Source organism: Phalangium opilio, unplaced genomic scaffold, assembly GCF_054372755.1.
Source record: "Phalangium opilio isolate 3A_F unplaced genomic scaffold, DU_Popi_V2 ptg000079l_1, whole genome shotgun sequence".
NCBI classification, from domain to species: Eukaryota; Metazoa; Arthropoda; class Arachnida; order Opiliones; family Phalangiidae; genus Phalangium; species Phalangium opilio.
Genome location: NW_028324187.1, coordinates 4,881,691 through 4,907,946, shown reverse-complemented (window position 1 = coordinate 4,907,946; position 26,256 = coordinate 4,881,691). Strand labels below are relative to the sequence as shown.

At 36.5% G+C, this 26,256-nt stretch overlaps 1 protein-coding gene across 2 annotated transcripts in view; it reads left to right on the top strand.

Moving 5' to 3' along the window:
- LOC149654309 (uncharacterized) overlaps positions 1-23,433 on the top strand; it is a 28,013-nt gene extending 4,580 nt beyond the window's left edge. Inside the window, exons 2-9 of one of the 2 annotated variants that reach the window (XM_089845756.1) lie at positions 3,118-3,299; positions 10,437-10,495; positions 16,204-16,293; positions 19,768-19,953; positions 20,159-20,343; positions 20,690-20,796; positions 21,036-21,189; positions 21,434-23,433. In XM_089845756.1, the coding sequence (XP_089701882.1) occupies positions 3,118-3,299; positions 10,437-10,495; positions 16,204-16,293; positions 19,768-19,953; positions 20,159-20,343; positions 20,690-20,796; positions 21,036-21,189; positions 21,434-23,150 (2,680 nt within the window). In that variant the 3' untranslated portion in view covers positions 23,151-23,433. Of the gene's footprint in view, positions 1-3,117; positions 3,309-10,436; positions 10,496-16,203; positions 16,294-19,767; positions 19,954-20,158; positions 20,344-20,689; positions 20,797-21,035; positions 21,190-21,433 lie in introns of both variants that reach the window. The other variant, XM_089845755.1, reaches the window with a different exon arrangement.
- Positions 23,434-26,256: the final 2,823 nt, after the last annotated feature.

Below are 26,256 nucleotides of genomic sequence, written 5' to 3'. Positions count from 1 at the left end.
GTATCACACGAGGTTATGTCTTGTATTTCAGGTTTCGGTATAAATATCCGACCCCTTTAGGTTTAATGGACCGTTGGACATCCTCATTAGATTATAATGGAATGGCTATAACAATATAAAGCTCTCTGTGCCAAGCCGACAACGCGTACGATTATTTATTTTTTAATCTTGGCATGCAGGATTTCTTGAAAAATGGTTTAAAATGCACTCGTATAACGTCGCGGCTTAGAGGTACCCTGGTGTTTTAATCAATTTGAAACAGGGAAGTGTTTAGGTCTTTGCGTTGAGTGTTACTTCGCAAACCATTTCTTCAAAGAATCTTAGCTTTGGCAAGCGATCATATTAAATATTTTGGAAGATTGAAATAAACTGTTTAGTAGAGAGAGATGAATTATCCCTTCTTCGTAATCTTGAAATGAGGTTTGTGTGTGTATGTGTGTAATGCATGAATGCGTTTCTTACGTTTGCCCCCGGGCTAAATAATCCATTTTGCTATATTTTTCTATATTTATTATCTCGTCTTCCATATATTCGGCCATATGTCAACTTCAAAGGCACAGTGAACTAAGAGAATACAAACAATCCACGAGGGCTTGTAAAGTATGCGTGAAGCGTCAACATACTCGCCACAAAACGTTAACCAGTATTTACCAACAAATTTTTATAGTATCTTAGAAGTCAATCACAATTAAAGGCTAAATCAATAAGAATAATGTTTCGATTAAATTTCAAACCGTAAAACTTTACAGTTATAGTTCCCATAAGAACCCAATATGTAATTTCTTTCAAATTACCGAGGTAACTTATATATATTGTTACCTGGTTTAGCTTTTCTTGATTCATTAGCCCTTTAACTTGGTTTTGTGTCTTTTTTTTTCTCCGCTGAGGTTACATTTTTTTTTTAAAAAAAGGACATCTTCAAAATGGTCTTCCTCGTAATTACCTTATTTGCTACAAGTGAATCTTTAAATACTTTGAGAAATATTTTACTTTGGGCCGGTACAACTAGGAAGTATTTACTATATACAAAGATCAAAGGAATCTGACCGATTTGGATCGACTTATCATTCAAATTTTAAAGGCTCATTTCAAGGGGCTCTTCACTATGCGTAATCGTAACTTTATGCAGTTGGTCTGAATCACTTGTCGAATATGTTGTCTTGGAAACCTCAGAATTCTAATTTAAAGAGTAGAGTTTTGTTTTGTTATTGTTTGTCCGATTCGTTTTCGGATTTGACTATATCTGTAATATTAGGATGTGTTTCAGTCCCTTAAGGTTGGGTCCGCGAACCCCCTATCCATGAATCCTGTTAGAGTGTCGTTACGTTTTTAATTTCTAAATTTTGAGACGTTGACTGTTTAAGTGAAAAGAGAAAATGGATGAGTCTCTAAATTGAAGCACGTACATTTACAATTAAACGGGCGCAGTCCGCCACGTGTTAAGCTTAACACCAGTGTCAATTTGCAGTTTGAACGAAACAACGCGGAGTAGTACAATCATGTAAAACCGGGTGAATAAAATTGAGGATTTGCGACTTAAGATTGAATTAAGAAAAGCTGAATGGATGGTAACACGGAGCGTTAACTCCCTAAATAGTATGATGGTCCTCGTACGAATAAAAGACCTTCCCTGTAATTTAATGTCGTACGTTCGTCCGAAGAATGCCAAGTCCGAAAAAAACCAACCACAGACTCAAAGAAATTTTATCCACCCCAAAATAAAATAATATAAGAATTCTCATTGCAACTTCCTTCTACGCCTTTTTAGAAATTATAAAGTCATCCTTTAACCGGACTATATAAGATTTCAAGGGTTAGTCGCCTAAATTCTAGAAAATCTTGGTTTGAGCTGCTTGTAATCAAAATATGTTTGTTCCCCGACAATATTCAAGTACTTGGCTAAAGTAAAATCCATCCTCAGAGGGACCATCAAGGCCTATATTGAAAACGTAGTCACTAATTATAAACCTGCACTCTAGGCAAATATTGGCTTAATTGGCCTTTATTTTGTACAATTTATTAAACAAAATAATGCAAAATCAGCATACATCGCAACCGTTAATGATTTTGTTTGTTTTGGTATATTTGTCGTTTAGCTTTCGTATCTCAATTTGCACAGGTACAGTTGACACAAAACGTTTAGTACTTGATAAGAAAGGCATGGTCAACCCAGTCGATGTAGTTACTCTATAAATTTTGAACAGTTATCGTACAAGCTTATAAATATAGCTAATTTCATCGCCTGGTAGACCAAGTTCCTCAAAAACAAATCAACTGATTAATCCACTACCATTGATTTTGTACGTTTTATATAAACCGGAGCCTTCATGTTTTCTTTTTAGTACGTAAAGCTAAAGGCTTGATTCTCTATCAAGTGTTTGACAACTTCGAAACGATCACTATTGTTTGTAAAGCTTTTTGCGATGCTAATCTTACGTTGTCTATTATCAATGATAAAATACCACACCAAGTGACTAACTCTTTAAAACCTTTCTATACAGTGAACGTTTTTATAGTAAAACAGTTATGAAACCGTAACTTCCAAAATAAGGAGTAACAGCGTCTCAGATCATTTTCCTTAGTGTGTAAGGCGTTAAGTTGCCATTACTCAGTCATTGAAGTTGTACTATTTTCACCATCCCCATTTGATGTCTTGGGCGGAGGTTCTTATAACTCGGTTTTTATATTCTCGGACCTGTGGCCATAATAATTACGAAACATACACCACCTGTTGAAGCGAGTGCGCTATAGTGAAATATAAGGCGCATTAATACACAATGTTAAACGTGATAAGTAAGAAAATAGTGTAGGACAAGCGAGGAATGGATTAAAAAGAGGAAAGAGTCTTGGGCACGCGTATTGGGTGGCACACCCCTCGGTTTTTCAATTGCCTTATTTGAATCTGGTTTTAAAAATAATAATGCAATAGCCTAGATAAAAGTGCCCACGCTTATACTGTAGAATTTGTGTATCTAAAAGGTACTTTTAAATAAAATGTGATCTTTAAGTAATAATAGGGATAATTAATTATGAAAAGCATTTATTTTATGAAGTCTTTGAAATTAAATCATGTATAAGCCCTTTATTTACGATGACCAACTTTCTATGTGTTTTTAGTTTCGATGCGAACAAGTCCACTAAAGGCGCTTCGAAATTGCGTCGCGACCTGATCAATGCGGAGATTGCTAACTTGCGGGATTTATTGCCGTTGCCCTCATCAACCAGACAACGATTGTCACAGTTGCAATTGATGGCTCTCGTCTGTGTCTACGTCAGGAAGGCCAACTATTTTCAACATGGTGGGTTACGTAAGTTTAACTCTGTCTTGTACGTTATTTGTAATTCTGATAGTGTTTATCTTTGAAAAAACCGTTCACTTTCGCTGCCTATGGCCCGTTTGTATTGATGGAGTACTTTAAATTGTGACGTCACAATTATTGCTTCGTTAATATAGGCTTGAATAGAAAGTGTGTCCGGCTTGCGGTCGCCCGGCGCCTGTCAGACCCGACCTAATGTCTCTTCTATCTTAAGTTACCTTTTAAGTAATTACTCCGCATCCTTACACAAAATGACACAGATTTAAAGTCCACATGCAATACCTAACCATTCCTTACACGAAAAAAAATTGAAGTAAAGCAAATTACTAAAATGGTCTTTATCTAAATACTTCCCTATAAACTTGGGTGGCTTGGCTTTTCAACAAAATCTTATTTTCGACGAAAATTAAGTTGTGTAATGATTCTTACGTCATTTGTTGAAGAATTGGTGTGTCGCGTAGGTTGTCTCGGGATCCCAGACTTTGTGGTCCCGAATTTATACATTAATATGGCAGGTCCAAAGTACGTTTTGACTCTGTTATAAGTGTCCTCCCCTTTTGACAATCTGGCTCAAGCCCGAATCGTTTCCAACTTTTAGTGGGAAACGTTTTTCAGAGTGATTAGGGAGATTTGCAATACTGAAGAGAAATGTTGGTAAAGTTCAAAAACGAAATAATACAGCTCACAAGTTGAACTGTCAACAAATGTTTCTGGTAAATTCAAATATTAACATCATTTAGTTGTAATTTATAAAATAAAGAGTGCAGCCAAAAATGCAGTTGTATAAAAACACACTTTTCTCCGCGGTGAAACTTTTTTGCACGTGCTCTTTTAGAGGATGGACTCTTTATTGGCTCGGGGCGATATCAAATTACTTGTGCCGCCTTGTATTCAGTAGACGAGAAAGCGAGATTAAGTGGGGGTTTCAATTGGGCGTCGTCAATTTGACAATCGGCTGGTTTCGCTTCGCTACACGAATTTAACACGTAACGCCGTCAGTTCTCCACGGGGGACTCTTTTTCTAATTGCGTAATACAGTTTACCAAAGATAAAACGGTGATAGATTCACTTCGTTAATAATAAATTTTTGATTGAATCGAAATAACTTTTATCGTGAGCGGATCGAGACGAAGTAGAACTATAAATAATTAATACGTCAACAGCTAGTTATCGAAACCGTTTTTAGTGGTGGTATTTTTAAATTTTCTGCTAAATTGACTGGAAATTAACTTGGGCCGTAATATTTTTCGCTATTTCGTCTGCTAATATTGTATATCGATCCCCATAAGCGTCTATTCCAACTTTATGTTATTAAAGTCAGTAGTGCACATTTTTCAAGCCTTTTGGCGCACCGTAAGCCCTCTTTAAGTAAACACATTGAAGGAGGACCGTCCATACGGTAAAGAACACAAACTTACGCCACTGCAACTTTAAGCCTAAATCTCTGAGTCAATTAACTAATGTTCCACGCTTATTTCTCAAAATTGTCCACGTAAAGTTTGATTTAATTTCAAAGCACGTGTTTTTGTAGTACTTTAGTTTGTTTCGAGGTTTTTGCGGGTCGCCCCATATTAGAACAGTTATTTTAAAATGAGGTTTGGTGGGCCACGTGCGAGCTCGCGCCATTGGTCAAGGGTCAACTGGTTTCCTATAATTGTAGGTAATTGCACGCACCACATTAAATAGGCGAGCATGTCCGGAATTAGAATCAATTTAAACGTTAAACGCTATATATTTTATAAATTGCTATAAAGTCGCCGTCATATTATCTGGAATAATATGTTTTTAAAGATGAAATGCAATCAAAAGTTAACACTGGTTCGTCCAATAGAGGAACTTCCAGCGAGTGCTTCGCGAAGAAGCCTAACGTGTAGTGCCATCCATTACGTAGCCTTAATTGCTTGTACCTTCTTTAATATTGTAGATAGAAACATGGTTCTAATTGATATATATTCATTTTGTATGTTCTTTCAATTATAATCGATAAAAATTCAAGCTCGGAGTACACTTTTACATATTTTGGGTTGCAATTCTACTTTAAAGGAGTAATGACTCGTTTTAAGAAAACATAAATGCGTGGGTGGATGCGGATGTCCCATGGCTATTTAGATGGAGTCTTTGAGAACGCTTACCGTTTTCTAATGACCCTCCCAATTGGACCACGTACGCTTTTTAATATAATTTGCCAGGAAATTTTATAGGTAAAATCCCTCGTAGTAATTTTTACTGACTCAAGTCTCTTATTATATTAACGATTATGAACAGAGAATCAGTGATTTCAAAGTAGTTAATTGTTTTGAACTTGCTATTTGTTTTGAATACAGTACACTTAAAGATATAACATTAATTCTTTGTTTGTCCCATACGCAAGGGTTTTTTGGGCAATTTAATTTAAATTCAACTTATTTAAATGTAACTCTATAATTTAAAATCACGCCATCTATTTCTTTTAAATAGGAACTCCTGAATCTTTGCTTCAAAAAACTCAAACTTTTTCTTAACTCAGTGACCGAAATATGAAAATTCCTTCAATTTTTTCTATTCATTTTTGTTTTTTTTAAATTCGCTTTCACTTTAGGTTAAGTTCATCTTCTTTTGAATGGAAAAGTCATTTCACTTTTTTAACAAAATTCTTTTAACGTTACGTGTTGAATAGAAAGTTGAAATAAATGACGAAATTTGGCCTAGCACCATTTTCAGTCCGTCACAAAAGAACAGTGTCAAAATAAATGTGAAGAAAGTGAAAATAAATTTGAACAATTGCTTATTGTTGCGCGGCGAATATTGTACATGACCTATACGGGGTGTTAGGGTTAACTTTTGTTCTTAGTTTACTTATGGTTGTGTCTCAAACGTTATAGAACACTTCGATGAAAATAAGAGGTGAAATTTAACGGGGGTGAAACTTTGCATTCCAGCCCGCCGCTTTTTAGCGCCTGCGCTGTAGGCTTGGGGTTTACGATAGTGCATGCGCAGAGACTGCAAGGGACCAATCCTTGATACTCATGTCCAGATACTCATAAGGGTTGCCTATCCCCTTTTTTACATCTGAAGGGCTTATTATTTTTCCAAACGTATTGAGAGCTTTCAGATGGGATCATACTCTCCCAAGCTGTTCTGGTAGCCATATTGGATGGTCTCAGCTTCATTCCTGCTTTAAACCCACCAATATGGCAGCGTAAATTATGTCACGATACTCAGCTCCTCCTCTAACAGCTACTGTGTTAGTGCTAACCCTAACCCTAAAGCAATGAAAGTTTTCGCACCAATTTTGAAGCACATTTTACAATGTTCTAATGCAACTTCTCTGCCGTTTCCAAAATTTTAGACTTGAAATTGTGTCCTTATGTACTGTTGAGTTTATTATAACGCAAAAAATAAATTGTAAAATGAAGCAGCCTATAACGTTTAGACGGTTTAAATGACGTTATTGTTTATACCACAATCCAAGAAAAATAACTAACTTTCTTTGTTTGATAAATCTTTAAGTGGTCAGAAAGAAAAACCGACGCCTCTGATGAAAGTGTAAAACTAAAAAAAAAACCGCTAAAAGATTAAAATTTTCTAACTTACAAATTGTAGAAATGAAAGTATTTATGCCAAGGACAAAACTCAGAACTCTAACGTGGTCGAGTTTGATTTTTTTTGTTATGCGAATAATATTCATTGAAATCTACCTATATAGGTTAATAGAGAGGCGCCGAAACAATGCGTTATTAGGGACTTCAATACATTGAACATTTTCACTTTTTTTACATTAGAAAATTATGCACTATTAATTTTTTTTTCCAATAATAAATCGTAACATCGGATATTTTCCCATTCTCTAATAGGTGCTATTATGTAATGATAAATGTGACAATAGCCTCTTACGACTGCTGGCATTGAAAAATAGAATAAATAAAGCATTTTTGTACCAAACAAATTTAAATGACATTAAATTCACTGCTAAGGTCCCGCCCTATTAATGTTAACCATTTCTCCATTGTTGTTGTTGATGCAATCTAGTTTTTCCAACGACTTCAATATATAAATTAAGTCCACAACCACTTCTTCGAGGAACCCTGTTTGCGTGTTGACTTTAAGCTTCCAAAGTGTAAGAAATTCCCAGTACGTTAAGAAGGTATTTGAGATATATTTTGTAGTGGTAGTTCAGCTGAGCGGTGAAAAGTAGACCAGCGGGATAGCGAACAAATACGGTATGCTTTTAACAAATACTTTAATATATAGAATACTTGTTTAATTTTTCTTTTTTAAGTTTTAAGTCGAAGAACGTTTTTGGGGACGATGTAATTCAAGTCGTTATTTTGTTATCTTTTTTTTTCAAATTTCGTTTTTTTCCCAAAATTAAACAATTTATATAAAACCCTCTTATAATTAAAAGAGAGAATGAATTAATAGACCACCTCGAAAATTACGTGCAGAGAAACCACATATAGGGGCCAGGCCGACATTAGGGGCCCCGCTAGCTCTAACACATCACATTCTGGCTAGATTAACATCAACTAAATTCCACTTTTGGGAAATTCCCGAAGACAGTCTCGTGTCTTGTCACTCAAATCTAAGCGCAGATTGAAGTATCAAGCATGGAGCGATATTAAATAGAAAAACAATTGAAGTTTTAGAGGTTCATTTTTGGGGGAATGACAGACTTTTAAAGTACCGAAGGGAAAAAAATCAGTGTTAGATTGTTTGATAAAAAAGTGTTGAGGTTTCATTTTTATTCTTTCTGTAATATTATGGAATCCGCAGCTAGATCCTTGAATATGAGATAAATGTTTTACATTGCGAAATGTGTCTGGAAAATTGTTGACTTTCAAAGCATATTTCGTCCCAAAACGTCAAGGGGGTTCTTTAGGTATTCTTGGATGTTTTTGGTGGTGTATTTGCTAAGTCGCGTCTTCCTTTTCAACATTTTGTTATAAAACAGCGAGTTATTCTCTGCATGGCAACCGTGGAAAAATATTTTAAAATAAACATTCCAAACGATTAACATTTTTCCTTGGGAACTATTTGGTCTGCCAAGGCCCAAAGTTTTAAAACGGCTTAAAAATGGGGCAAAATTTCTAGTGTGACTTGCACCGTTTTACGCTTATTAGGGCCTATATTATGAAAAACCTTTTCGCATATTTCATTACAACGATGGACTGTATGAATTAATAAATTCAATATTAAATGCCTTAGTACGTTGTTATGAAGCCGTTTGAACAGTTTAGGTTTGGGCACTGAGACCAAGCATGCCCTTTGGACTGCTTAGGGTAGGGCACCGAGTAAGCCATTTAAAAATCTTTGGGTAGGCACGGAACAAAGACCACTTTCCTCGTCGGAGTTGTTCGTTTGATAATTAAACTCGAAAATTATTTGCTACCAAGATATTTTTGGACACCGTTAAAATCTTTTTTAAAATTCTGAATAAAATGAGAGGTACTCGAGTGAATTTCCAAATAAATGCGGTAGAATTAGGCCTACATGATCCCAAACAAAGGCTTTTGTAGTACGCCACTTTAAAACACGTTTAACCTCGTAAAAAAGGGACCTAAAAGGGTTCGTTCTCCAAAAACGTAACTCGTAGCTCTAGAGAAATCAATCAAGGTATCTCGAAAGTTGATTGAAAGTTTTGTTTACGATATAAAAACTTTGGAGTACTTAGAAGCCTGTATGCGTGTATTAGATCGAAGCCATAGGCCACCCGCGAGACGTAGAAGTTAAATGTATAATATTTCACCATCATTATGATTATCTCACGCTTATAATACTGCTTTCAAAGGGTCGTTAACGAACAAAACTTAAAGACTAAAGCACTTAACACTCGATCCTGCATGGATAAAAATACTTTAAAGGGATATTGAACTAAGGAAGGTAGACCTGTCAAAATATGCTTAACAACATTATTAAAACAGGTCCGTTTCCCTACTAATTACAGTTACTTAACAAGCAATTCTTAAGCTTGATTTAATTGACGTCGAAAAGACCACAATGATTCTAAACTACTAACATGATATTTCAGTTTATTGTCTCATAATCCTCAAGAACAATTAAATTTCATAAAAGATGTTTTCATCATCTGATTGTAAGAAGTCATGTCAGAAAAAACTTTAAGAATCTTTCTTGGCTACGGATGGTAATTGAAAAACGAATATCTATCGGTTGGAATTGAATATTTAAAATAAAAGGTAGTAGCTCCGAATCAAGAAAGCGTATACGTCCCATGGAGAGAAAGTGTAACACGGCAAACATTTAGCCAGAACCCCGCTGAGATTACATCAAGCCCAGAAGGAGACCCGTTTCTCCGACTCGTCCAGGGTGTTAGAACCACGTCTTAGGTCTAGATTCGCTTCCCCGGGAACCGCGGGTTAGCTTAAACCAAGAGAAATAAGTCGGTGCCACGGTTATCGATTAATATATTTATTGCTAGGCCTAACAAACTCCGGACGGTATTTTATTCTCCCGTGTTTTGTTGCAAACTTTAAAAGAAAACACATGTATGCAATTTGCAATACCTAAGATTGGAATGGCGTGTGTTTTAAGTGAAAATTAATTAAATCTATATAAATCAAAGTCCTGACTGACTGACAGACGGACTGATAATCAACGCCCAGCCCAAACCGCTTGCCCTAGAAGACTGAAAATTTGCACGAACGTTACTCATAAGTAGTAGGCGCGTACTAAGAAAGATTTCCCCCCCCCAATCCGCCGCCATCTTAATAAATGGCGCCCGGAAATGTAAAAAATCTTCTCTATGCAACAAAGTCCGCGCGTTTCAACCTATTTCACAAATATTTAGTACACTGGTTTCCTTTAACCTAGAGACGGGCTGAATTGTCTTTCCGGTTCGATTTGTCGCCATCTTTTTAAATGGCGGCTAAAAACTTAAAAACCCTTCTTTATGAAATAATGTCCGCGTGAAAAGTAATAAAAAATGTCCCGACGGGCTGACGGGCAACGCCGAGTGCCTTCGCTCCCAGGGTGCTACAAAAATATTAGTCATCAGTTAAATCTACCCATTCTTTATATCCTTTTGATGGAAGTTCTTTTTCACGCGAGCGACGCCGCGGGTAACAACTAGTATGGTGTATATTACTAATTTATACTAATTTTATTTCTGTTTTGTATTTGCAGTTTTTCGCAAACACAATATTCCGCCGGAATTACCCATGCCGCATTTCGGTTTCTCGAAGGTAAGTTTCTTACCGTGCATTTTTTTATGTTTCGATGATTATCAATTAAAAATACTTACTATTTAATGCTTGTGGTATAGTTATTGAAAATTTAATATTGTACTGAAGAAATTAATATAAATAAAACAACTGATCAACAGGTCAGATCTAATTAGATGTTAGTTCATAACTTGTGCTAATGGCTATTAATGGACAGGTCACAGGCCTAATATACTTCGGGGCAGCAATAAGGAAAATGTATAACCACTAATTAACTTTATAATCCTCGGTTAAACCCTACGCACAATACCAGTTTTCGAAGGATCCAGATGACCCGATGAGGTCCTGTCTAGCCCACGTTGACCGCAGGAACACGCGTAGTGACGCGGACTTAAAGCGGAAGACGAGTGAACTTCAAGCCGAACACACGTAACATAAAGTTATCAGCCGACAAAAGTTCATAGTTAATAATCAGAGTATCGTGTCAAAACGTGAACTCATTCGCGAGCTCTTTTTGTACGCTTTTTCGGTATCTAAACGGATCAACTATATGGTCTGATTTTTTATCAAGAAAAGGTATAGAAGCGCAATCGCAGTAGGCCAATGCAAAGGCGCATAAACATCAATCTAAAAAATAAAGACATCTATGATGAAAAAAAATATCTTTTATTTTTATATTACAATTTTCTATTAGTGAATATTATTTAGGTACGTCTAATTTTTCGTAAAAAATTAAGATTAGTAAAAAAAATAGGTCAGTCGGGGAAAGGGATAAGGGGATAAGACACAAACCTTTCAGAAACACCCTGTATATGAAGAAAACACAAAATGTAGTTTGTTAGGGTTGGATTTATTTATAATTTGCAAAATGGCCGAATAAAAAAAAATCCTCAACCCTTTAAAAATGCTGCTTTCTTATATTTATAGTTCGTTTAATATTTAAATAATTATAGTTAAATGAAAGTATATAGCTGTTTTCTTTTAATTTAAATAGAAAAAGAATCATAATATTTATCGTTTGACGTTTAAAATTTCAATCTTCAGTCTCTCTCATAGATAGCTATGCCGCGTGCTTAGCAATCGTAAAATAACCTATTTAGTTAGTATTTTTCTCCACATAAATAAAATCCAGTTTTTGATTGCTCGATAGATATCCGCGGCAATTATTTAAATTACAAGTTTTCCCGCTTTTGCGTTTTCTCCCATTTGAATCGCACCGCACACTCACTTTCTCCCATTTTAGATTAGGACAATTAAGAATGGAATGAAAAGTAGTCAAGGGAAAAATAATTTCAAAATTGGAATAGCTTTATATAACGATCTCGTAGTTATTAAGTTGATTTGTAAATTGTAAAATAAAATCGATTCCTAGAAAGCTTGAATCGAACCATTCATTTCAAATTAATATAAGTGTTTATTTAATGTTCTATGTCAAAGTTACCTACCTTAAGTTCATAAGATATGTTCCATAAGTTTGCCACAGGTTACTGAGAGGTTATTATGAAGTGAAGTAGATGAAACGTCATAGATTCGAGGTAAAGCGACGCCTGGTGAGGCGCTATCAAAGGCGGCTTAGTACAGACTAAATAGGAACTAGATGGATTGCAAAATTAACCGAGTGTGTAGGACTTCAATTCTCGCTTGTCGTTCTCGAACTAGTTATCTCGAGCTGCAAGTCTCTAGCATTACATAGAATAATTAGTGTCATACTTATGGTAGGAACATATCTTATAAACCTATGACGACACTATGAAATCAGAAAGATTCGTAAATGTATTTAAAATAAGGTGAAATTGCAATTTAAGACACCGAAAACGTGGGCAAAAGGAGGCGGCGTTTGCAAGTCCCTTTTTATTTGTCTTAGGACAGATATAGTAGAAACCGTGTTTTCTAGCTTCATCGATCATTTAAGAGAAGAAATTTCTCTCTCTCTCTCTCTTCTTTCCTAGGTTATATAGTCTTTAGATCCTGTTGCTCAAAATTTCAACCGTCTGAAGACGAATCTCTCGATTTTTTGGGGAATCATCTTTTAGCAATTTTCAAAAGTGCAGACGGCGCCGATTCACAAACGGTTTTTTTTTATTACAACTTTCCGTAATATCTTTGCCCCTATTTAAAATAAAAATATATTTTATTTCGAACGCATTTTGGTTAAAATTGAAGTCACAAATTAATCTGACCAGAACTCATATCTCACGGTTTTTTTTAATTATTGCGTTTGTCATAGCAATTTGGTTAGCTAAATGGTGGGGAATTACGTGTTTTGTCATTAATCCAACTTTAAATTTATTGGACTTTATTGATTTTTAAAATAATTTTGATTATTCAGCAGAATATTTCATTAATTAGTCGGAGAACCTGTAATTAATTAGTCGATTCCCCTGCCCTAATTGTAATTAGGTTGTTTAATTATTCCTAATCTGGGCTGTAAAGTAGAAACAAGGGCTCAAGGAACCACGAGTGAAGATGCAAGGTTAAGCCATTGCGCTTTAACTAATTTTTGAAATATTTTTAATTAACAAAATAATTCTAATAAATTTTCTTTCCTGATAATTAAAACGATAAACAATCGACACACACACAAAAAACGTTTATTTCTTAAGTGAAAATGCGAAATCTCCTTTTGTTTAAGAGTGTTATGACCCGACTCGAATGCCTTACCTCCAAAGGATCGAGAGTTCTAAAAGCAAAATTTAAAATTTTCCCAATCCCTTTTCATAGCCGTGGGCTTTAAGCCTAGGCCGCCCCCATCTAAGGTCAGCCGGAGAGGTCTAGGGTCAAATCTAAAGGTCAAGTTGCGGTTTACCCATACCTTAATGGGCCCGGTGAGGATAAATACCTCAGTCATGCAACTAACTCTCTCTCTCTATCTCTCTCTCTCGGTCTACCTGCGCCCCGCAAGAATTCTTTCAACCGTGGGAGAGTTCTACTGAACAGATCGTTTTGGCGTCTGGACTGTATACAATAGATTATTACGTGTTAGTTATTTTAGAAGTCTATAATAATTCTTTAACGGAAGTGTTGCTCTTTAAAGATTGAATCAAACGATCATAGAACAGTTTTAGTCGATAATAAAATGCTGTTCGTTTCTGCCACGAAGATAAAGAGAGGTATATTAAAGCAGGGATAGATTTAATTTTAGAAGTAGGAATGGAGAACGGTTAGTATTTCTTCAGCCCGACTCATAGCCCCTCCCTTCAACACGTAACGAAAAGTTTAAATTATCTTATTGGCTCACTTAAACTACGTTTTGATGCCGTTGCTGACGGGTACGGCGAAAAATACGTAATTCCTTTTTACTTCTGTCGCTATGACCCGCCTCTTCTTTCATACCCCTCCGACCAGTGGAAGGGGGTCCGGGACTTTGACGTGTGCCCAGATTACTCCGTTCTCCATTCCTACTTCTAAAATTAAATCTTTCCCTGATTAAAGTCTATTAGATCTCATTCAAAGTTCTCAGTAGATAAATGAATTTTCTAATCATTAGATAACGTCTTAAAACCGTCACTCTTGAAAAATTTAATTCAACTTCTTTAACCATTATTTTTGCCAATTATTATAATTTTTTTCTCGCTCCTTCAATGTTCAAATACTTCTCCGGGTTAATTATACGCTTCTGCCATTAGCAATTCCGGGTTAAACCTATAAAAGTCACGTGTGTAGGTTGTTCGAAGTTGGTATATATTACGTATAATATCTCTAATTTAAAAAAATGTAGAAACTCCCATAGATCATAATGGATAATTTCCACTTTCATAAACCAGCAGACTCGTCATTCTGCTACATAAGAGACGTAGGTCAAGACGTCAAATTACGACCTTGGACTTTGAACTAAATCGTGTTTCAAAGGGCCCATTTAATCCCCCAAATCTTATTCCATAGAGGCAACGCCTTACATGTGTAATAAACCTAAATTTTAAATTATTCGAATATATAAATTTATTAATAAAATTTTATATTGGAATCAGTCAAAACGAGTAATTTCAGATGAAATTTCTGCCGACTTTCGTACATTAAAGGTCTATGGGGCAAAGGTCGTATAAAGTAACAAAAATTTCGACTTTTATCCTTAACTTTTAGGCTAGATGGCGCTAAGAAGCAATGACGGTCCCCATTAATTTCCCTCATAAAACGCGTATAGCACGGGCAATTACTATACATGGACGATGGACCACACGTGACGTGATAGACTCTTTTATCAAAATATTATTGGACAGGATAAAGTTGGGTTTAATAGAGTCACGCTTCGATAACTTATCTAATAGGTGGTAGTCAAGGTGGTAGTCACTATGGAGCTTAGCCTAACCCGAACAGAGTTCTTCAAAGTAATGGTTTGAAAACTGAGCCTCTTCCGGCGACAGCTTGGAGGAAAGAAATCTCTATACCTATCGTGTTGTCTCTGTCCCGGGTGTCCCCCCATCAACAGAGAAGAAGTCCTTTCATCATTCTCAGCGGTTCGGTATAGGGTAGAACGGTTTTGTAGCCCCCTATGCATTCAAAACATAAGCTATGGTTCTCACACAAATAAGATGAGTGTCTGAGTGTCTGGCCCCTCGATAGTAGTAAAATCATTCCTAGGTACTATACACTTTAGTCAATTCATAAATACAAACCTGTACGACAATTCGCGCGGCCTACTTTAATCCAAAAAACATAAAAGAAAATACAAACCTATAGATGCTAGCATACAAAATGAAATTATTTTCTTAAGAAAAGCTTTAATAGTTTAGCGCTAAGTAAAGGCTGGTTTTCACTGACCAAAATGTCCCGAAATCAATAAGACAATTTCAAATTTGCAGAGATGGCTAAAAATACGCCAATTATATCTCGCCCTCGTGTAAGGTGGTACCTCTCCCCTAACGAAAAAAATTACATTGACAATCGACATCTAGTTTTTTTCTGAAAAATTCCTATTCAATTCACTGTTTGTGTGAATGTAGTAAGTGCGAAGTTACAACTTCAAAAACGTTCTATTGAAGTGGAAACCGGCCTTACGAATTTTTTTTTCCCTCCGAAGCTCGTTTATAATTCATGTTAGTAGATGCATACATGCCTTTCATCTCTAAGAGTTATAACATTAAGGTATTTGGAGCTTCAGTACGTTTCTCTTTGTTAGTCGTTTTAGCCTAAAACATTACGGTGGTTTTTGGGTGCACTTCAACGGAATACATATTATTGTTATTTTCATAATATTAGAGTGTGCATGGCTGCCAACAAAAAAGAATGAAACTTTTAGAATAATAATTTAATTATATTTAGTGACCTGCTCCTCGTCAGAAACGTCACAAATCTTAAATTGCTCAATTCCTTGAAATTGGGAAGGAAATTGTTTCAACATTTGTTTCCATAATACGCCTATTGGGATCATTTTAAGAGGTTAGAGGTTACGAGAGGGTCGGTTCCCCCATAAGAAAAATTAACTGGCTGTTGTTCCGTGAGAATTGACCTAAGGTCTTTCTCTCTACTGAACTAAAATTGGCCTAAACTACCTAGATCCGTGTAGATGTTGAATTGGTGCGAAATCAACCTCAAAATTGGCCGTCTTGCTACAAACGGGAGGCTGCAGTTTATAATTGGGATTCATGAAAAACCAATGCCAATTTTGCCACCGTATATGCCCTTTTATGGTTATCCTATTAAAATATGTTTATAGCAATCAGTTATACCCTAGATTCTTGATAAATTTTAAATGCTTAAATATCAAGTAATTATTAATTTTCTCATTCCAGGCTCTGAGCGGATTCCTAATGATGATGACGCAAAATGGAAAACTACTTTACATTTCGGATAACGCTGCCGAATATTTGGGACACTCCATGGTAAGCTGAAGTTTTTTTGCGTGTTCCCAAGGTGGCAGAGTAATTCTCTAACCATTACCTCGAGGAACCCTGCTGGATAAGACACTGATAGATCTTTCTAGCATTTAAACGTTCACCAATATCCCCGTTCTATAATATAGAGCACCAATCATTACAGTATATATAGTGCTTATTTCTACAGGATTTACAATATGTAGACACCGTAATATTATTTTCTAACCAACTGAAAATTATGGAATAAAAAACGATGTTTATTTTTAAGAAGTGGTGTATTTTTTGAGGGGGTTTAAAGATCTACCACCGTGCAGTACACTCACTCATGTATAGTCCTTGATGTTGCTAGATCCTTGTTTCAAGGACGCTTTAACTGACCTTTAGAGCTCTGGGACCGTTCAAGTGTTCCCAGCTGCTATTACGTCAATATATTTAGTTTGTGGCAGTATTAGTAATGTCAGTCACATTTTGATAAATTTTTTGTTCTTGCCCCACCGAATTACAAAAAGGGGTAAAAAATTACTGAACTGAATTGAAAATATAACCGCTGCTTTAAGACAAAATCTAAAGTTGAATGTGCATGGCGATAGAGTATAGGATCATTTACCGACGGGGGTTTCCCATTTTAAGCGGATCTCCGTCGTTGGATTACGGCACCGCGTTCTCGGGGATTAAGAATCTCACCTTGGATTTCAAAACGCGGCTCATATGATTGGTAACTAAATGAGACATGATATGACGTCATAATTCGTTAATCGACCGAGAGAGTTCTGTGTAAATTATAAGGCAGTAATAGCGTCAGCAAAACAACTTATCACGTGTGAACAAAAACGATTCCGAGTCTCTGTATGTACAGTCGCTCTGCTAAATAATATATTATTAGGCATCCGCGTACGTGTCACTGTCCCTTTATGTGAAAAGTAACCTATAATAGCTCGAAAGATCTTTGTCCTGGGTTTGCATAAAGCATATAAGATGGGTGAAGATGATGCTCTATTATTTATTCGAGGCTTCGGGCTCCCTCATATTGTGGGTTATGACCTTCGGCTTTCAAACAATTTACTTATAGGTAGTCTGGAGACTGCAGTTATAAGCCTGTAGACCATTTAAGCCTAGTTCCGGGGTCTTCTTCTCCGCTATAGATAGTTTGATCACCATCCACAAGACCCTCGGGCTCAATCGTGAGAATTATTTAGTCGTCGCCTCTCGTTTTTTGGTTAGTTTTTAATACCCATTAGATCAGACCGCCACTGCTAAGTCATTACATTATTTTTTTTTCTTCTTCTGCTCCTGTTATTGGTCGTGATTATCTTTCATAAGTATCGTATTATTATATTGAGTTCGATATAAGCAAGCCTGACTTTTTTTGACGGTGTTAAACCCCAAACATTTGTTCACAAATATATATCTAAAAGTTTCACAGCTGCTCAACTTTAACGTAATGTAATTTTCTATATACTATAACTGAACCAGCTGGGTAAGAATGGGGTGCTCCTGCTAGAAATTAAATGTTTATGTTCAAAGTCTGCCATGGAATAAACACCTTTTGTTGATATAGAGTGCCCAATTGATAACTCGATCTAGTAATTAACTTTTTTTCTTCGCGAAGTTTACGAAATTAAATCAATTTATTGTATACTCGCGATAGATTCATCCGAAAGGTTAATCAGTTTTCAAATTTCACGAGACGGTTTTCGAATTTCGTGAGACGGTTTTAAAATATCGCGAGACAGTTTCCGAATTTCGCGAGACAGTTTCCGAATTTAGCGAGACAGTTTCCGAATTTCGTGAGACGGTTTCCCAAATTTCACGAGACTGTTTTTAAAATTTCGCGAGACAGTTTCCGAATTGCACGAAACGATTATCAAATTTTACGAGACAGTTTCCAAATTTCACGAGACTGTTTCCGAATTTCACGAGACTGTTTCCGAATTTCGCGAGACAGTTCCCGAATTTCGCGAGACAGTTCCCGAATTTCGCGAGACAGTCTCCGAATTTCGCGAGACAGTCTCCGAATTTAGCGAGACAGTTTCCGAATTTCGTGAGACGGTTTCCCAAATTCCACGAGACAGTTTACAAATTTCACGAGACTGTTTTTAAAATTTCCCGAGACAGTTTCCGAATTGCGCGAAACGGTTATCAAATTTTACGAGACAGTTTCCGAATTTCACGAGACAGTTTCCAAATTTCACGAGACAGTTTCCAAATTTCAGGACAGTAACGCGTCGCGATACAACATTGGGTAAACACCGTCTTATTCCTGATAAAAGCACCCGTTCTTTTAAGATCTAATTATTTGGAGAGATAGACGTGTTTCGGAGAAAGTTTTTACGCGATGGGAGGTGGGTTTTATCATCGATAGCCCGAAGCGAGGATACTCGTCTCGATAATTGCCGATTCCGGGTTTGTGACCTAGTGCTGTCTCTCCCCCCAACGTCCTCTTAGATATTTGAAGCAAGTCCCGGACACGATCCTACTCAATACCCTCCCCGACTTATTTATAATCTCCTACCGTTCTTAATAGAAAAGTTTTCTAATTAAAAAAATTTGTCTGTCGGCAATAAGTACGAGATCTACAGTAGATAAAAGTTTAGATCACCTTGAGAACATATAGGCATAGACTACTTGGTTTACTGAGAGGTTGTACCAACGTAATTGTCTTACTCCCGTTCGTATATTAAAAGATGTGAGAAAATGTTTGGGTAAAGATCAATTTGAGCTTAAATTCAGTTTGAAAATCCTCTCTAATATAACGTCTTCGCAATATTCTTCGTAAATGGACCTTTTCGACGTAAATACTAAGTAGGAAACCCTCTGCATCGGCCATCTTTGCCCACTCTCGTGATACAAAATTACTAGAGCGCAGGCGCCAAAAAGCGAGATAGAAGGCAAAGTATTACCCTCGTGTCTTTCCCTTTTAGTTGCATCGAAATGGTCTATAACCAAAATGAATTTTATATCGCGCGCTTTTAAGTGTCATTGTCTAACGCAGGTGTGAGAAAGATTTAAAGTTTACAAGTACGATTCGCAACTAAATGTTAAGCTTCTGTACAAAACCCGCTTTCGTTTCGTAGAGTCAACAACATTTAAAACCCAAAAAACCTCGAGTCAAACACTTGAGATGAAATAAAATCTAAAACATTTTCATCTTTTTCAAATAGCATGAAACAAAATAAACGTTTTTGTAACCATCACGAATATGCAGGTGGTTTCATGGGTCATAATAAAATTTCCCTATCTTCCCTTTTTCGTGGCGTTGCGTGTAATCGCGAATAAGCGTAAGTTTTTGAAACATATTGTTGTTTCGTTCCGAAAATTCTCTTAAAAGAGAACGCGTTTCACGGTTATATTAAACCTATCCTATAGCTTTGCATTATGGGTAAATGTTACGAAGAATTGCATTATTTAGATTGCATATTGCATGATGAAAGATATTAATTAATTTTTGTATGTTTTGTGTTTATTTTCCATTGTGAACAGGAGGATTTGTTAATTCACGGTGACAGCGTGTACGACATAATAGAGAAGCAAGATCATCAAGTGATTCAAACGGAGTTACATCGGACGCCAAGTCCTTTAAGCATAATTCCGGATAGTCGCGTGTTTCTATGCCGGATGAATGTTTCCCGAAATGCCAGAAGACAAATGCGATTCGGGGATCAAAAGGTCAGTTTCTTTGCTTTAAAACACCTATTGTTTACTCCAAATTTTCCACTACACATAAACTCACTTTGATTTTCATAGGGAGGTTTTGATAAAAATAGAGTTGTTTACTTAAATTCATTATAGGATAGCTTAGCCTACATGTTGAAGTTTGAGCCACTCTTTGTTCTCAAATCACTATGAAATCCTTCTTTTTTTTGTTTAACAGGTGGTGTTAGTACAGGGTCATTTCGTCAGTTTCTTGCCCATGTGCAGTCGCAATGAACCCGTCTTTCTGTCCACTTGTACGCCCATTGCCATGCCCGAAACCAGAGAATGCGTCGTACAAGGCAGCACAAATGTTTTCACTTCAATTCACTCCATGGATATGAAGTTTCTACACATCGATCGCAAGTAAGAAATCACTACACGCTTCCAATCTACCCCTTAAATTTCGGCTCTAATGTTACAACTAATTCTATTTTCAAGCAAAAGTAACCATATTGGAAAATTGGTGAACATGCACTCTTAAGATTTACTATATTTTGCTAAACCCATGAAAATTTAGGCGAAATTTCTTATTTTTTCCTCCTTTGTTTTAAAAGCAAACCGATTTTTGAAATGTTTTCCCTGTTGCAAAAAGTAAATTTTAATGTCGAGCGAAGTATTAGGAATAGTTTTTAGTTACCTTTGAACCTGAACTATTTATTTAATAAGAGTTTCGTGTCATTTTTTTTTCTTCCTTGCCATCATAATTTAGCGGTGAGTTCCATTTGTGTTGCAAGAAATCGAGCTTACAAGGTCTTTCGTGGTACGAGCTAGTTCATTGGGAACATCTAAGGGAAGCTCAGTCCAAGCACAGACTTAGTAAGTTACAATTTTATTATTGAATCCTCATATCTGCTATCATGACGTCGTAAGCCAGTTATTTGACCTTTTAACGGGGCTAATCGTGATACTCAGTAATTGATCCGGTATATTTTCGACAAATAATAATCCAAGTTTAAAGTGGTAGTCGCGTAAATAGTGAAAATTTACGATTGAGGGAACGAACACAAATTAAAATAATTGCAGCTATTTTTAAATATCATTACATTTTTTCACAGTAACTCAGTCGGAACAAGAGCGTTCCTGTATTTTGTTACTGCGGTTGCAAACAGGACCCGGAAAGTGGATTTGGGTTCATGTTGTACTTCAAGTCAAAGACGGTTCGGACAGTTCCCAACAACCAGTCATCGTCTGCACTAATCAAGTACTTAGGTAAGTTCTCAAACCACAATATTATTACTTCTATATACGACATGAAATCTGTGTTTAATTTCATGATTCTGTGCAACAATGTTTTTTAAATTTGCATGATTAAGCAACTGCATAATATGCAGTTTTATAAAGTGCTTATGGTGCTACAATTTTCTGGTTTTCCAAAAGCTGGGTCAATCTGCACCAAGATTCAAGTGTTATAATGAATTCTAATAGTTAATGTTATTTAAAAAAAATTTAACAGCGAAAGGGAAGCGCAGGTTATGAGCGCCAACAGCTGGTTATATCAATTCTACTCGTTACATTCCAAAATGCATTATGGGTTGACGTACGACACTCATGGCACTCGATTACCAACACCGTATTACTCCGCCACCATGCAGCCATTTCAGTACGCTTCATTTCCTCCGTCAAGCGAAACAACAACTCCAGCGCATGCGCATCTGCACCAACATCAACACGGACCTCACCATCCTCCAACATACCACCCCCACATGTCTCAACCAATTACACCGCAAAGCCTCAATGGATCCAGCAACACCAGTGTCTTTCAACGTTATAATAATCCATCAAACATACAAACTCATCCGTTAACCTCTTATAGTATCAGCCTAAATCATAATCCAGTAGGTGTTGATATGACACCGACGCGGTGGCCACCACCCGGAAGTTTGAAACGACCCGCGTCACCCGATGGTAATCAAGAGAAGCGAAATTACAATTTGGAATTATGTAAAGGATTTCAGCCTCATCAAACTACGGTTAACAATCTACACCATGGATATGGAGTTTATCCATCTAATACTGCTGGATTAGCAGTTCCTTCATTGGGAGGTATGGTTTCGGGATCGCCTAGTTATTTCGGAGCAGGTGGTCTGCAGTTGCTTTCCTCAACGGTTCATTACCCGAATATAAGTCGATTTAGGAGTCATCACAAATCGTCCTCGTCATCCGAGGATGAAGTTGAACAGTCATTGACACCCACTAACACCGAGGATGTGTCAAATTTGATAACCTTACCAAATTGCAATCGTAATAATTCTCACAATAATGGAAGCAGTTGTACTGATAGTTACCTCAACTCGTCCAAATATCAAAGTACATTCTTCCATAATGACACTAGTATGTCCAGGCGATTGGTAACCGAGGCTTATGACGCGATTTACAGAAGGGACGAATATAACCACGATACGGATTTTAATAGCAAAACAAACTACCATGATCGACCGGACAACTGGACATTTGGTAATTTTAAAGATATATCCCGTAGTTTTGAAGGAAATGGACTCTCAAATAAACTGTACCCTGAAACGACCTCCCACACCAAGATCTTAAATTCATCTCGCGTGACGTGCGTACAAACCCACACTGAAACTAAGCCAGATATACGCGTCTTCAGTAAATTGAACTCTGAAACGTCGCGTCAATGCAAGTACTTCAATAGTGATTTTCCTCAGGTAACGGTTCCAACGATACGCGAGCAGAACCATGTTCAAAACTTACCGATCACTTTCCCCACATCTAACGCTATCTGTCCAAAACCTACGGTAACTTTAACCAACAAGGGGCAAAATCCACGTTCAAACGTAGACAAAAACACACCTTTGATCGAAGAAGGCTCGCCACATCCTGTATACGAGGAAATTGGACAGCCTGTTCAGTCAAATTCCTCAACAACATTGGCCTCGAATCATAGATCTCGAGAGTGTTTTGATAGCCGAGGCAATAATGAACCCAGTAAACCTAATTCACCTGACAATTTGTCGACCTCAACGTCTTCTAGTTTGGATTCCAATAATAACAATCGTCTTACAGACGCGAGTACTTTCTCACAAACGGTTTCAGTGAATCGACGCCATAATCAAGGTAGCAAGATTGCCCGAGCGACATCCAATCGAAAAACTACCTCAGAGTGTTCGCTTAAACTGCATAAACTAAAGCAAGAACGGACAAATTACTAAAAAAATTCATGAAGTGCACTGTTATTAATGAAAATATGATATGAGTTTCAAATGTGCAAACTTACTTATTAGAGCCTGCAAATATATTTAAATTATGGAATTAGTTTCCATTGTAACTAGTTTAATTAGTAATTAATGTGTAAATTACCATAATATGTAAACTATTAAAATTACACTTTAAAAGATTTCACCACCTTTTTTATCTATCGCCTATTACTTCTAAGCCTATCCCTGAACTAAATAGGATCCACAGGACCACATAGGAATTAGTATAGGACCAAGAGAGAACTAACGAAGATATGCTAAGCGTTGTTTACCAAATATAAACAAAATATTGGCTGTGTATACTGAAAGGTGAGTTGTTGAATCATTTAAAATTTTACATAAGTTATGTGGTCTGAAAATTTTAGTTTTTAGCCTCATCCATAGATTTCCTTTTATATCAATAAATTTAAATTTCTACTATAAGAGGGGGGAAGGGATGTACTTATCACCATTAATTACTTCTTGCTAATTTGAGATGAAATTCGTGAATCTTTTTTTTTATTTTTTTTTTCAATGCGAGTTTTAACTCTCACGTCGCCGCTATTGGTTGAGGCTTCCGATAAAGAAGCTGCTATTGGAGATATGCACGGTCCGAAATTATTAAAAGGGGGGGATGAAGAAGCTAAGGAGAAGAAGGGGTTTTTGTTAAATAGAGGGTTAAAAGGTCAAGCGCACTGAAACCGTTGGCAGGTGAAGATAGTCTTTGAAGAAAATATTTCCCATAGATTCTTTCAGTGCGGCAATTCGAAATATTTAAAGTGCATATGCACTGGTATCCTTTAAATGACTAGAGAAGCTGCAGGTTGTTTGCGATGTATTATAAAGGTGGCTATTCTAGATGGTTAGGGAGAGGTAGGGGAATGCCAAATATGTATCAAATAAGAACATACATAATTCAACACAATATTACAATAAACAGTTATCAATTTAACATGTCATATTTAGTTCTTTACCATGGTCCATGAAATTCACCACCACTACCTGATTTTCTGTGAATCAAGGCCTAGCAGACTGTTTTTAGTATAGCATTGATTTAGCATAATTATGACCAAGGTTAGGTTTAGATAAATTAAAAATTTCTTTAAAAAAAGCAGTTTCTTCAAAGGATAATTAGTTTTATCTTGATGAAGGCAAACAAATGTCCCAAAATAAAAATTCCCAAGTTTCTTGAATTTGTAATAATACCAAAAGAACTATAAACATTTTATCTCGCATATGGTCTTTAAAATATATCATCCGTTATTACTCTGCATAAACGCAGCTACCGGATTGAAGGGATAAATATAATTGGTCATACGGGGCGCTGACACCTGGTGGCCAAAATAATTTCCACCTGTTCTGAAATCTAGATAATTTGAAAAAAGAAAAGAAAAAAAATGAAAATCCTTAAAAATTTTCTTGTACCCGGAGCTTTTTAACCTTTTTGTCACGAATAAATGAAATATGAAAAGTGAAAGGATAGTCGTATATGATATGAAGTATTTCAAAACAATTAGAAAAACATAATTAATTAATAATTAAATAAATAAATCTGTCATTGTTTGTTGAATATTATTGTTCAATAATGAGACCAAAATTCTAAGAAAATGAAAACCCATAAATATTAAGACGGTATCCCTGAATTTATAATGCAAGAAAGTGCAAACGAAACCTTTCAGAAGCCCGGACGTGACATTAGCGTCTGGGTATCAGAATAATTTTGTAAAAAAAAAAAATTACGTGCCCAGCGAAGAGGGCGCTAGTCTAAAATCCCTATAAACATTGATTGCTAGTATGGATATGCCTTGATTAAACCTCGAGAGCGTCAAGGAATTTTAGGATCCGGTTAGCTTGCTTACTGTTCATATGCCAGCAGAGAAAAGTCGTGACATGGACGCCTCTTTTCACTATTCCCACAAAAATCAACTAAACCCTGATATGCTACATTAGAATTATTCAAGCGAACATTTAACTAAAACACGATTTAGACGCGAAAAGGCAGTGAAACAGATACTGGGGATATAAACTGACTTATCTGAAGATTTGATGAAAAGGATGTTAAGGAATTTATATAGGTAGCCGCGTCCGTATCTTTTGTTCTCTTTACTTTTAAACTTTGCTCTCTTTTGCGTTTGCATTTTTTAAATATTCCTTTCGAATATTCAATATTGATTTATTTCAATAATGCAATAATTTTGAGGGAAAATACCCCATTGCCATTGGCGACCTGGCCCCTGTATGTTGGTTTCTCTGTTTGCAATTAACGAATTGTTCTTTATGTCTGGATCTGAAGTAGGGGAGACAGTTAAATTCAGATATCCCTAACGAAGTTTTAGTGTTTTTAAAGAAGTGTCCCTTAATCAATACCAAGAAGCGATATCTAGTTTACTATGGAGAAGGTATAAGATGCCTAAGTATTCGTGCGCCATAGTCCCAGTCCCCATTTCAAAATACAAGGGGGGACATAAAAGGAGGCCGGGCTATTTCGCTGCCTCTCCTCAGTCGGAAAATTCAAGTAATTTTCGTCATTCGCGTCGCGCTGACGTGAGTTTTCAAGAACCAATGAGATGCTGGTTGTAATTTAGAGGCGGCGGGGATTAACTCCGGACCTACGTTTGGACTGGAGATAAAGCTAGAAATGTGGCGAATTTATACCTTCTCCCTAGTAAACTAGATATAGCTTCTTGTCACTACTATAAGGAAACTCTGGCCAGCTATTGCATTTCATATTTAAGAAAATTTGAAGTTACTGAAAAGAGCGGGATGGGCACCCCACTTGTGGCACGCGCCCTTGCCAAAATTGAATTCAAAATACGAGCTTGTAAATGTCTCTGAAATATGAAGGAAACCTCAATACCCACTAGGCCTAGTGTTTAAGCGCGTATATCTACATTACAAACACTATACAGTTTCAAAACCAAATTCCTCCCACTTTTTTTCAGGGCTACATTAGTTTGACAAGTCAATGCATGGCCATGATATTACATATACAGGGTGAAGAGTTTGGCAGCGCTCAATTCTCGAAGAGTACCCCGCACCCCAGGGTACACTTCAAAACTGGACGACATCAAGAATTTCCACA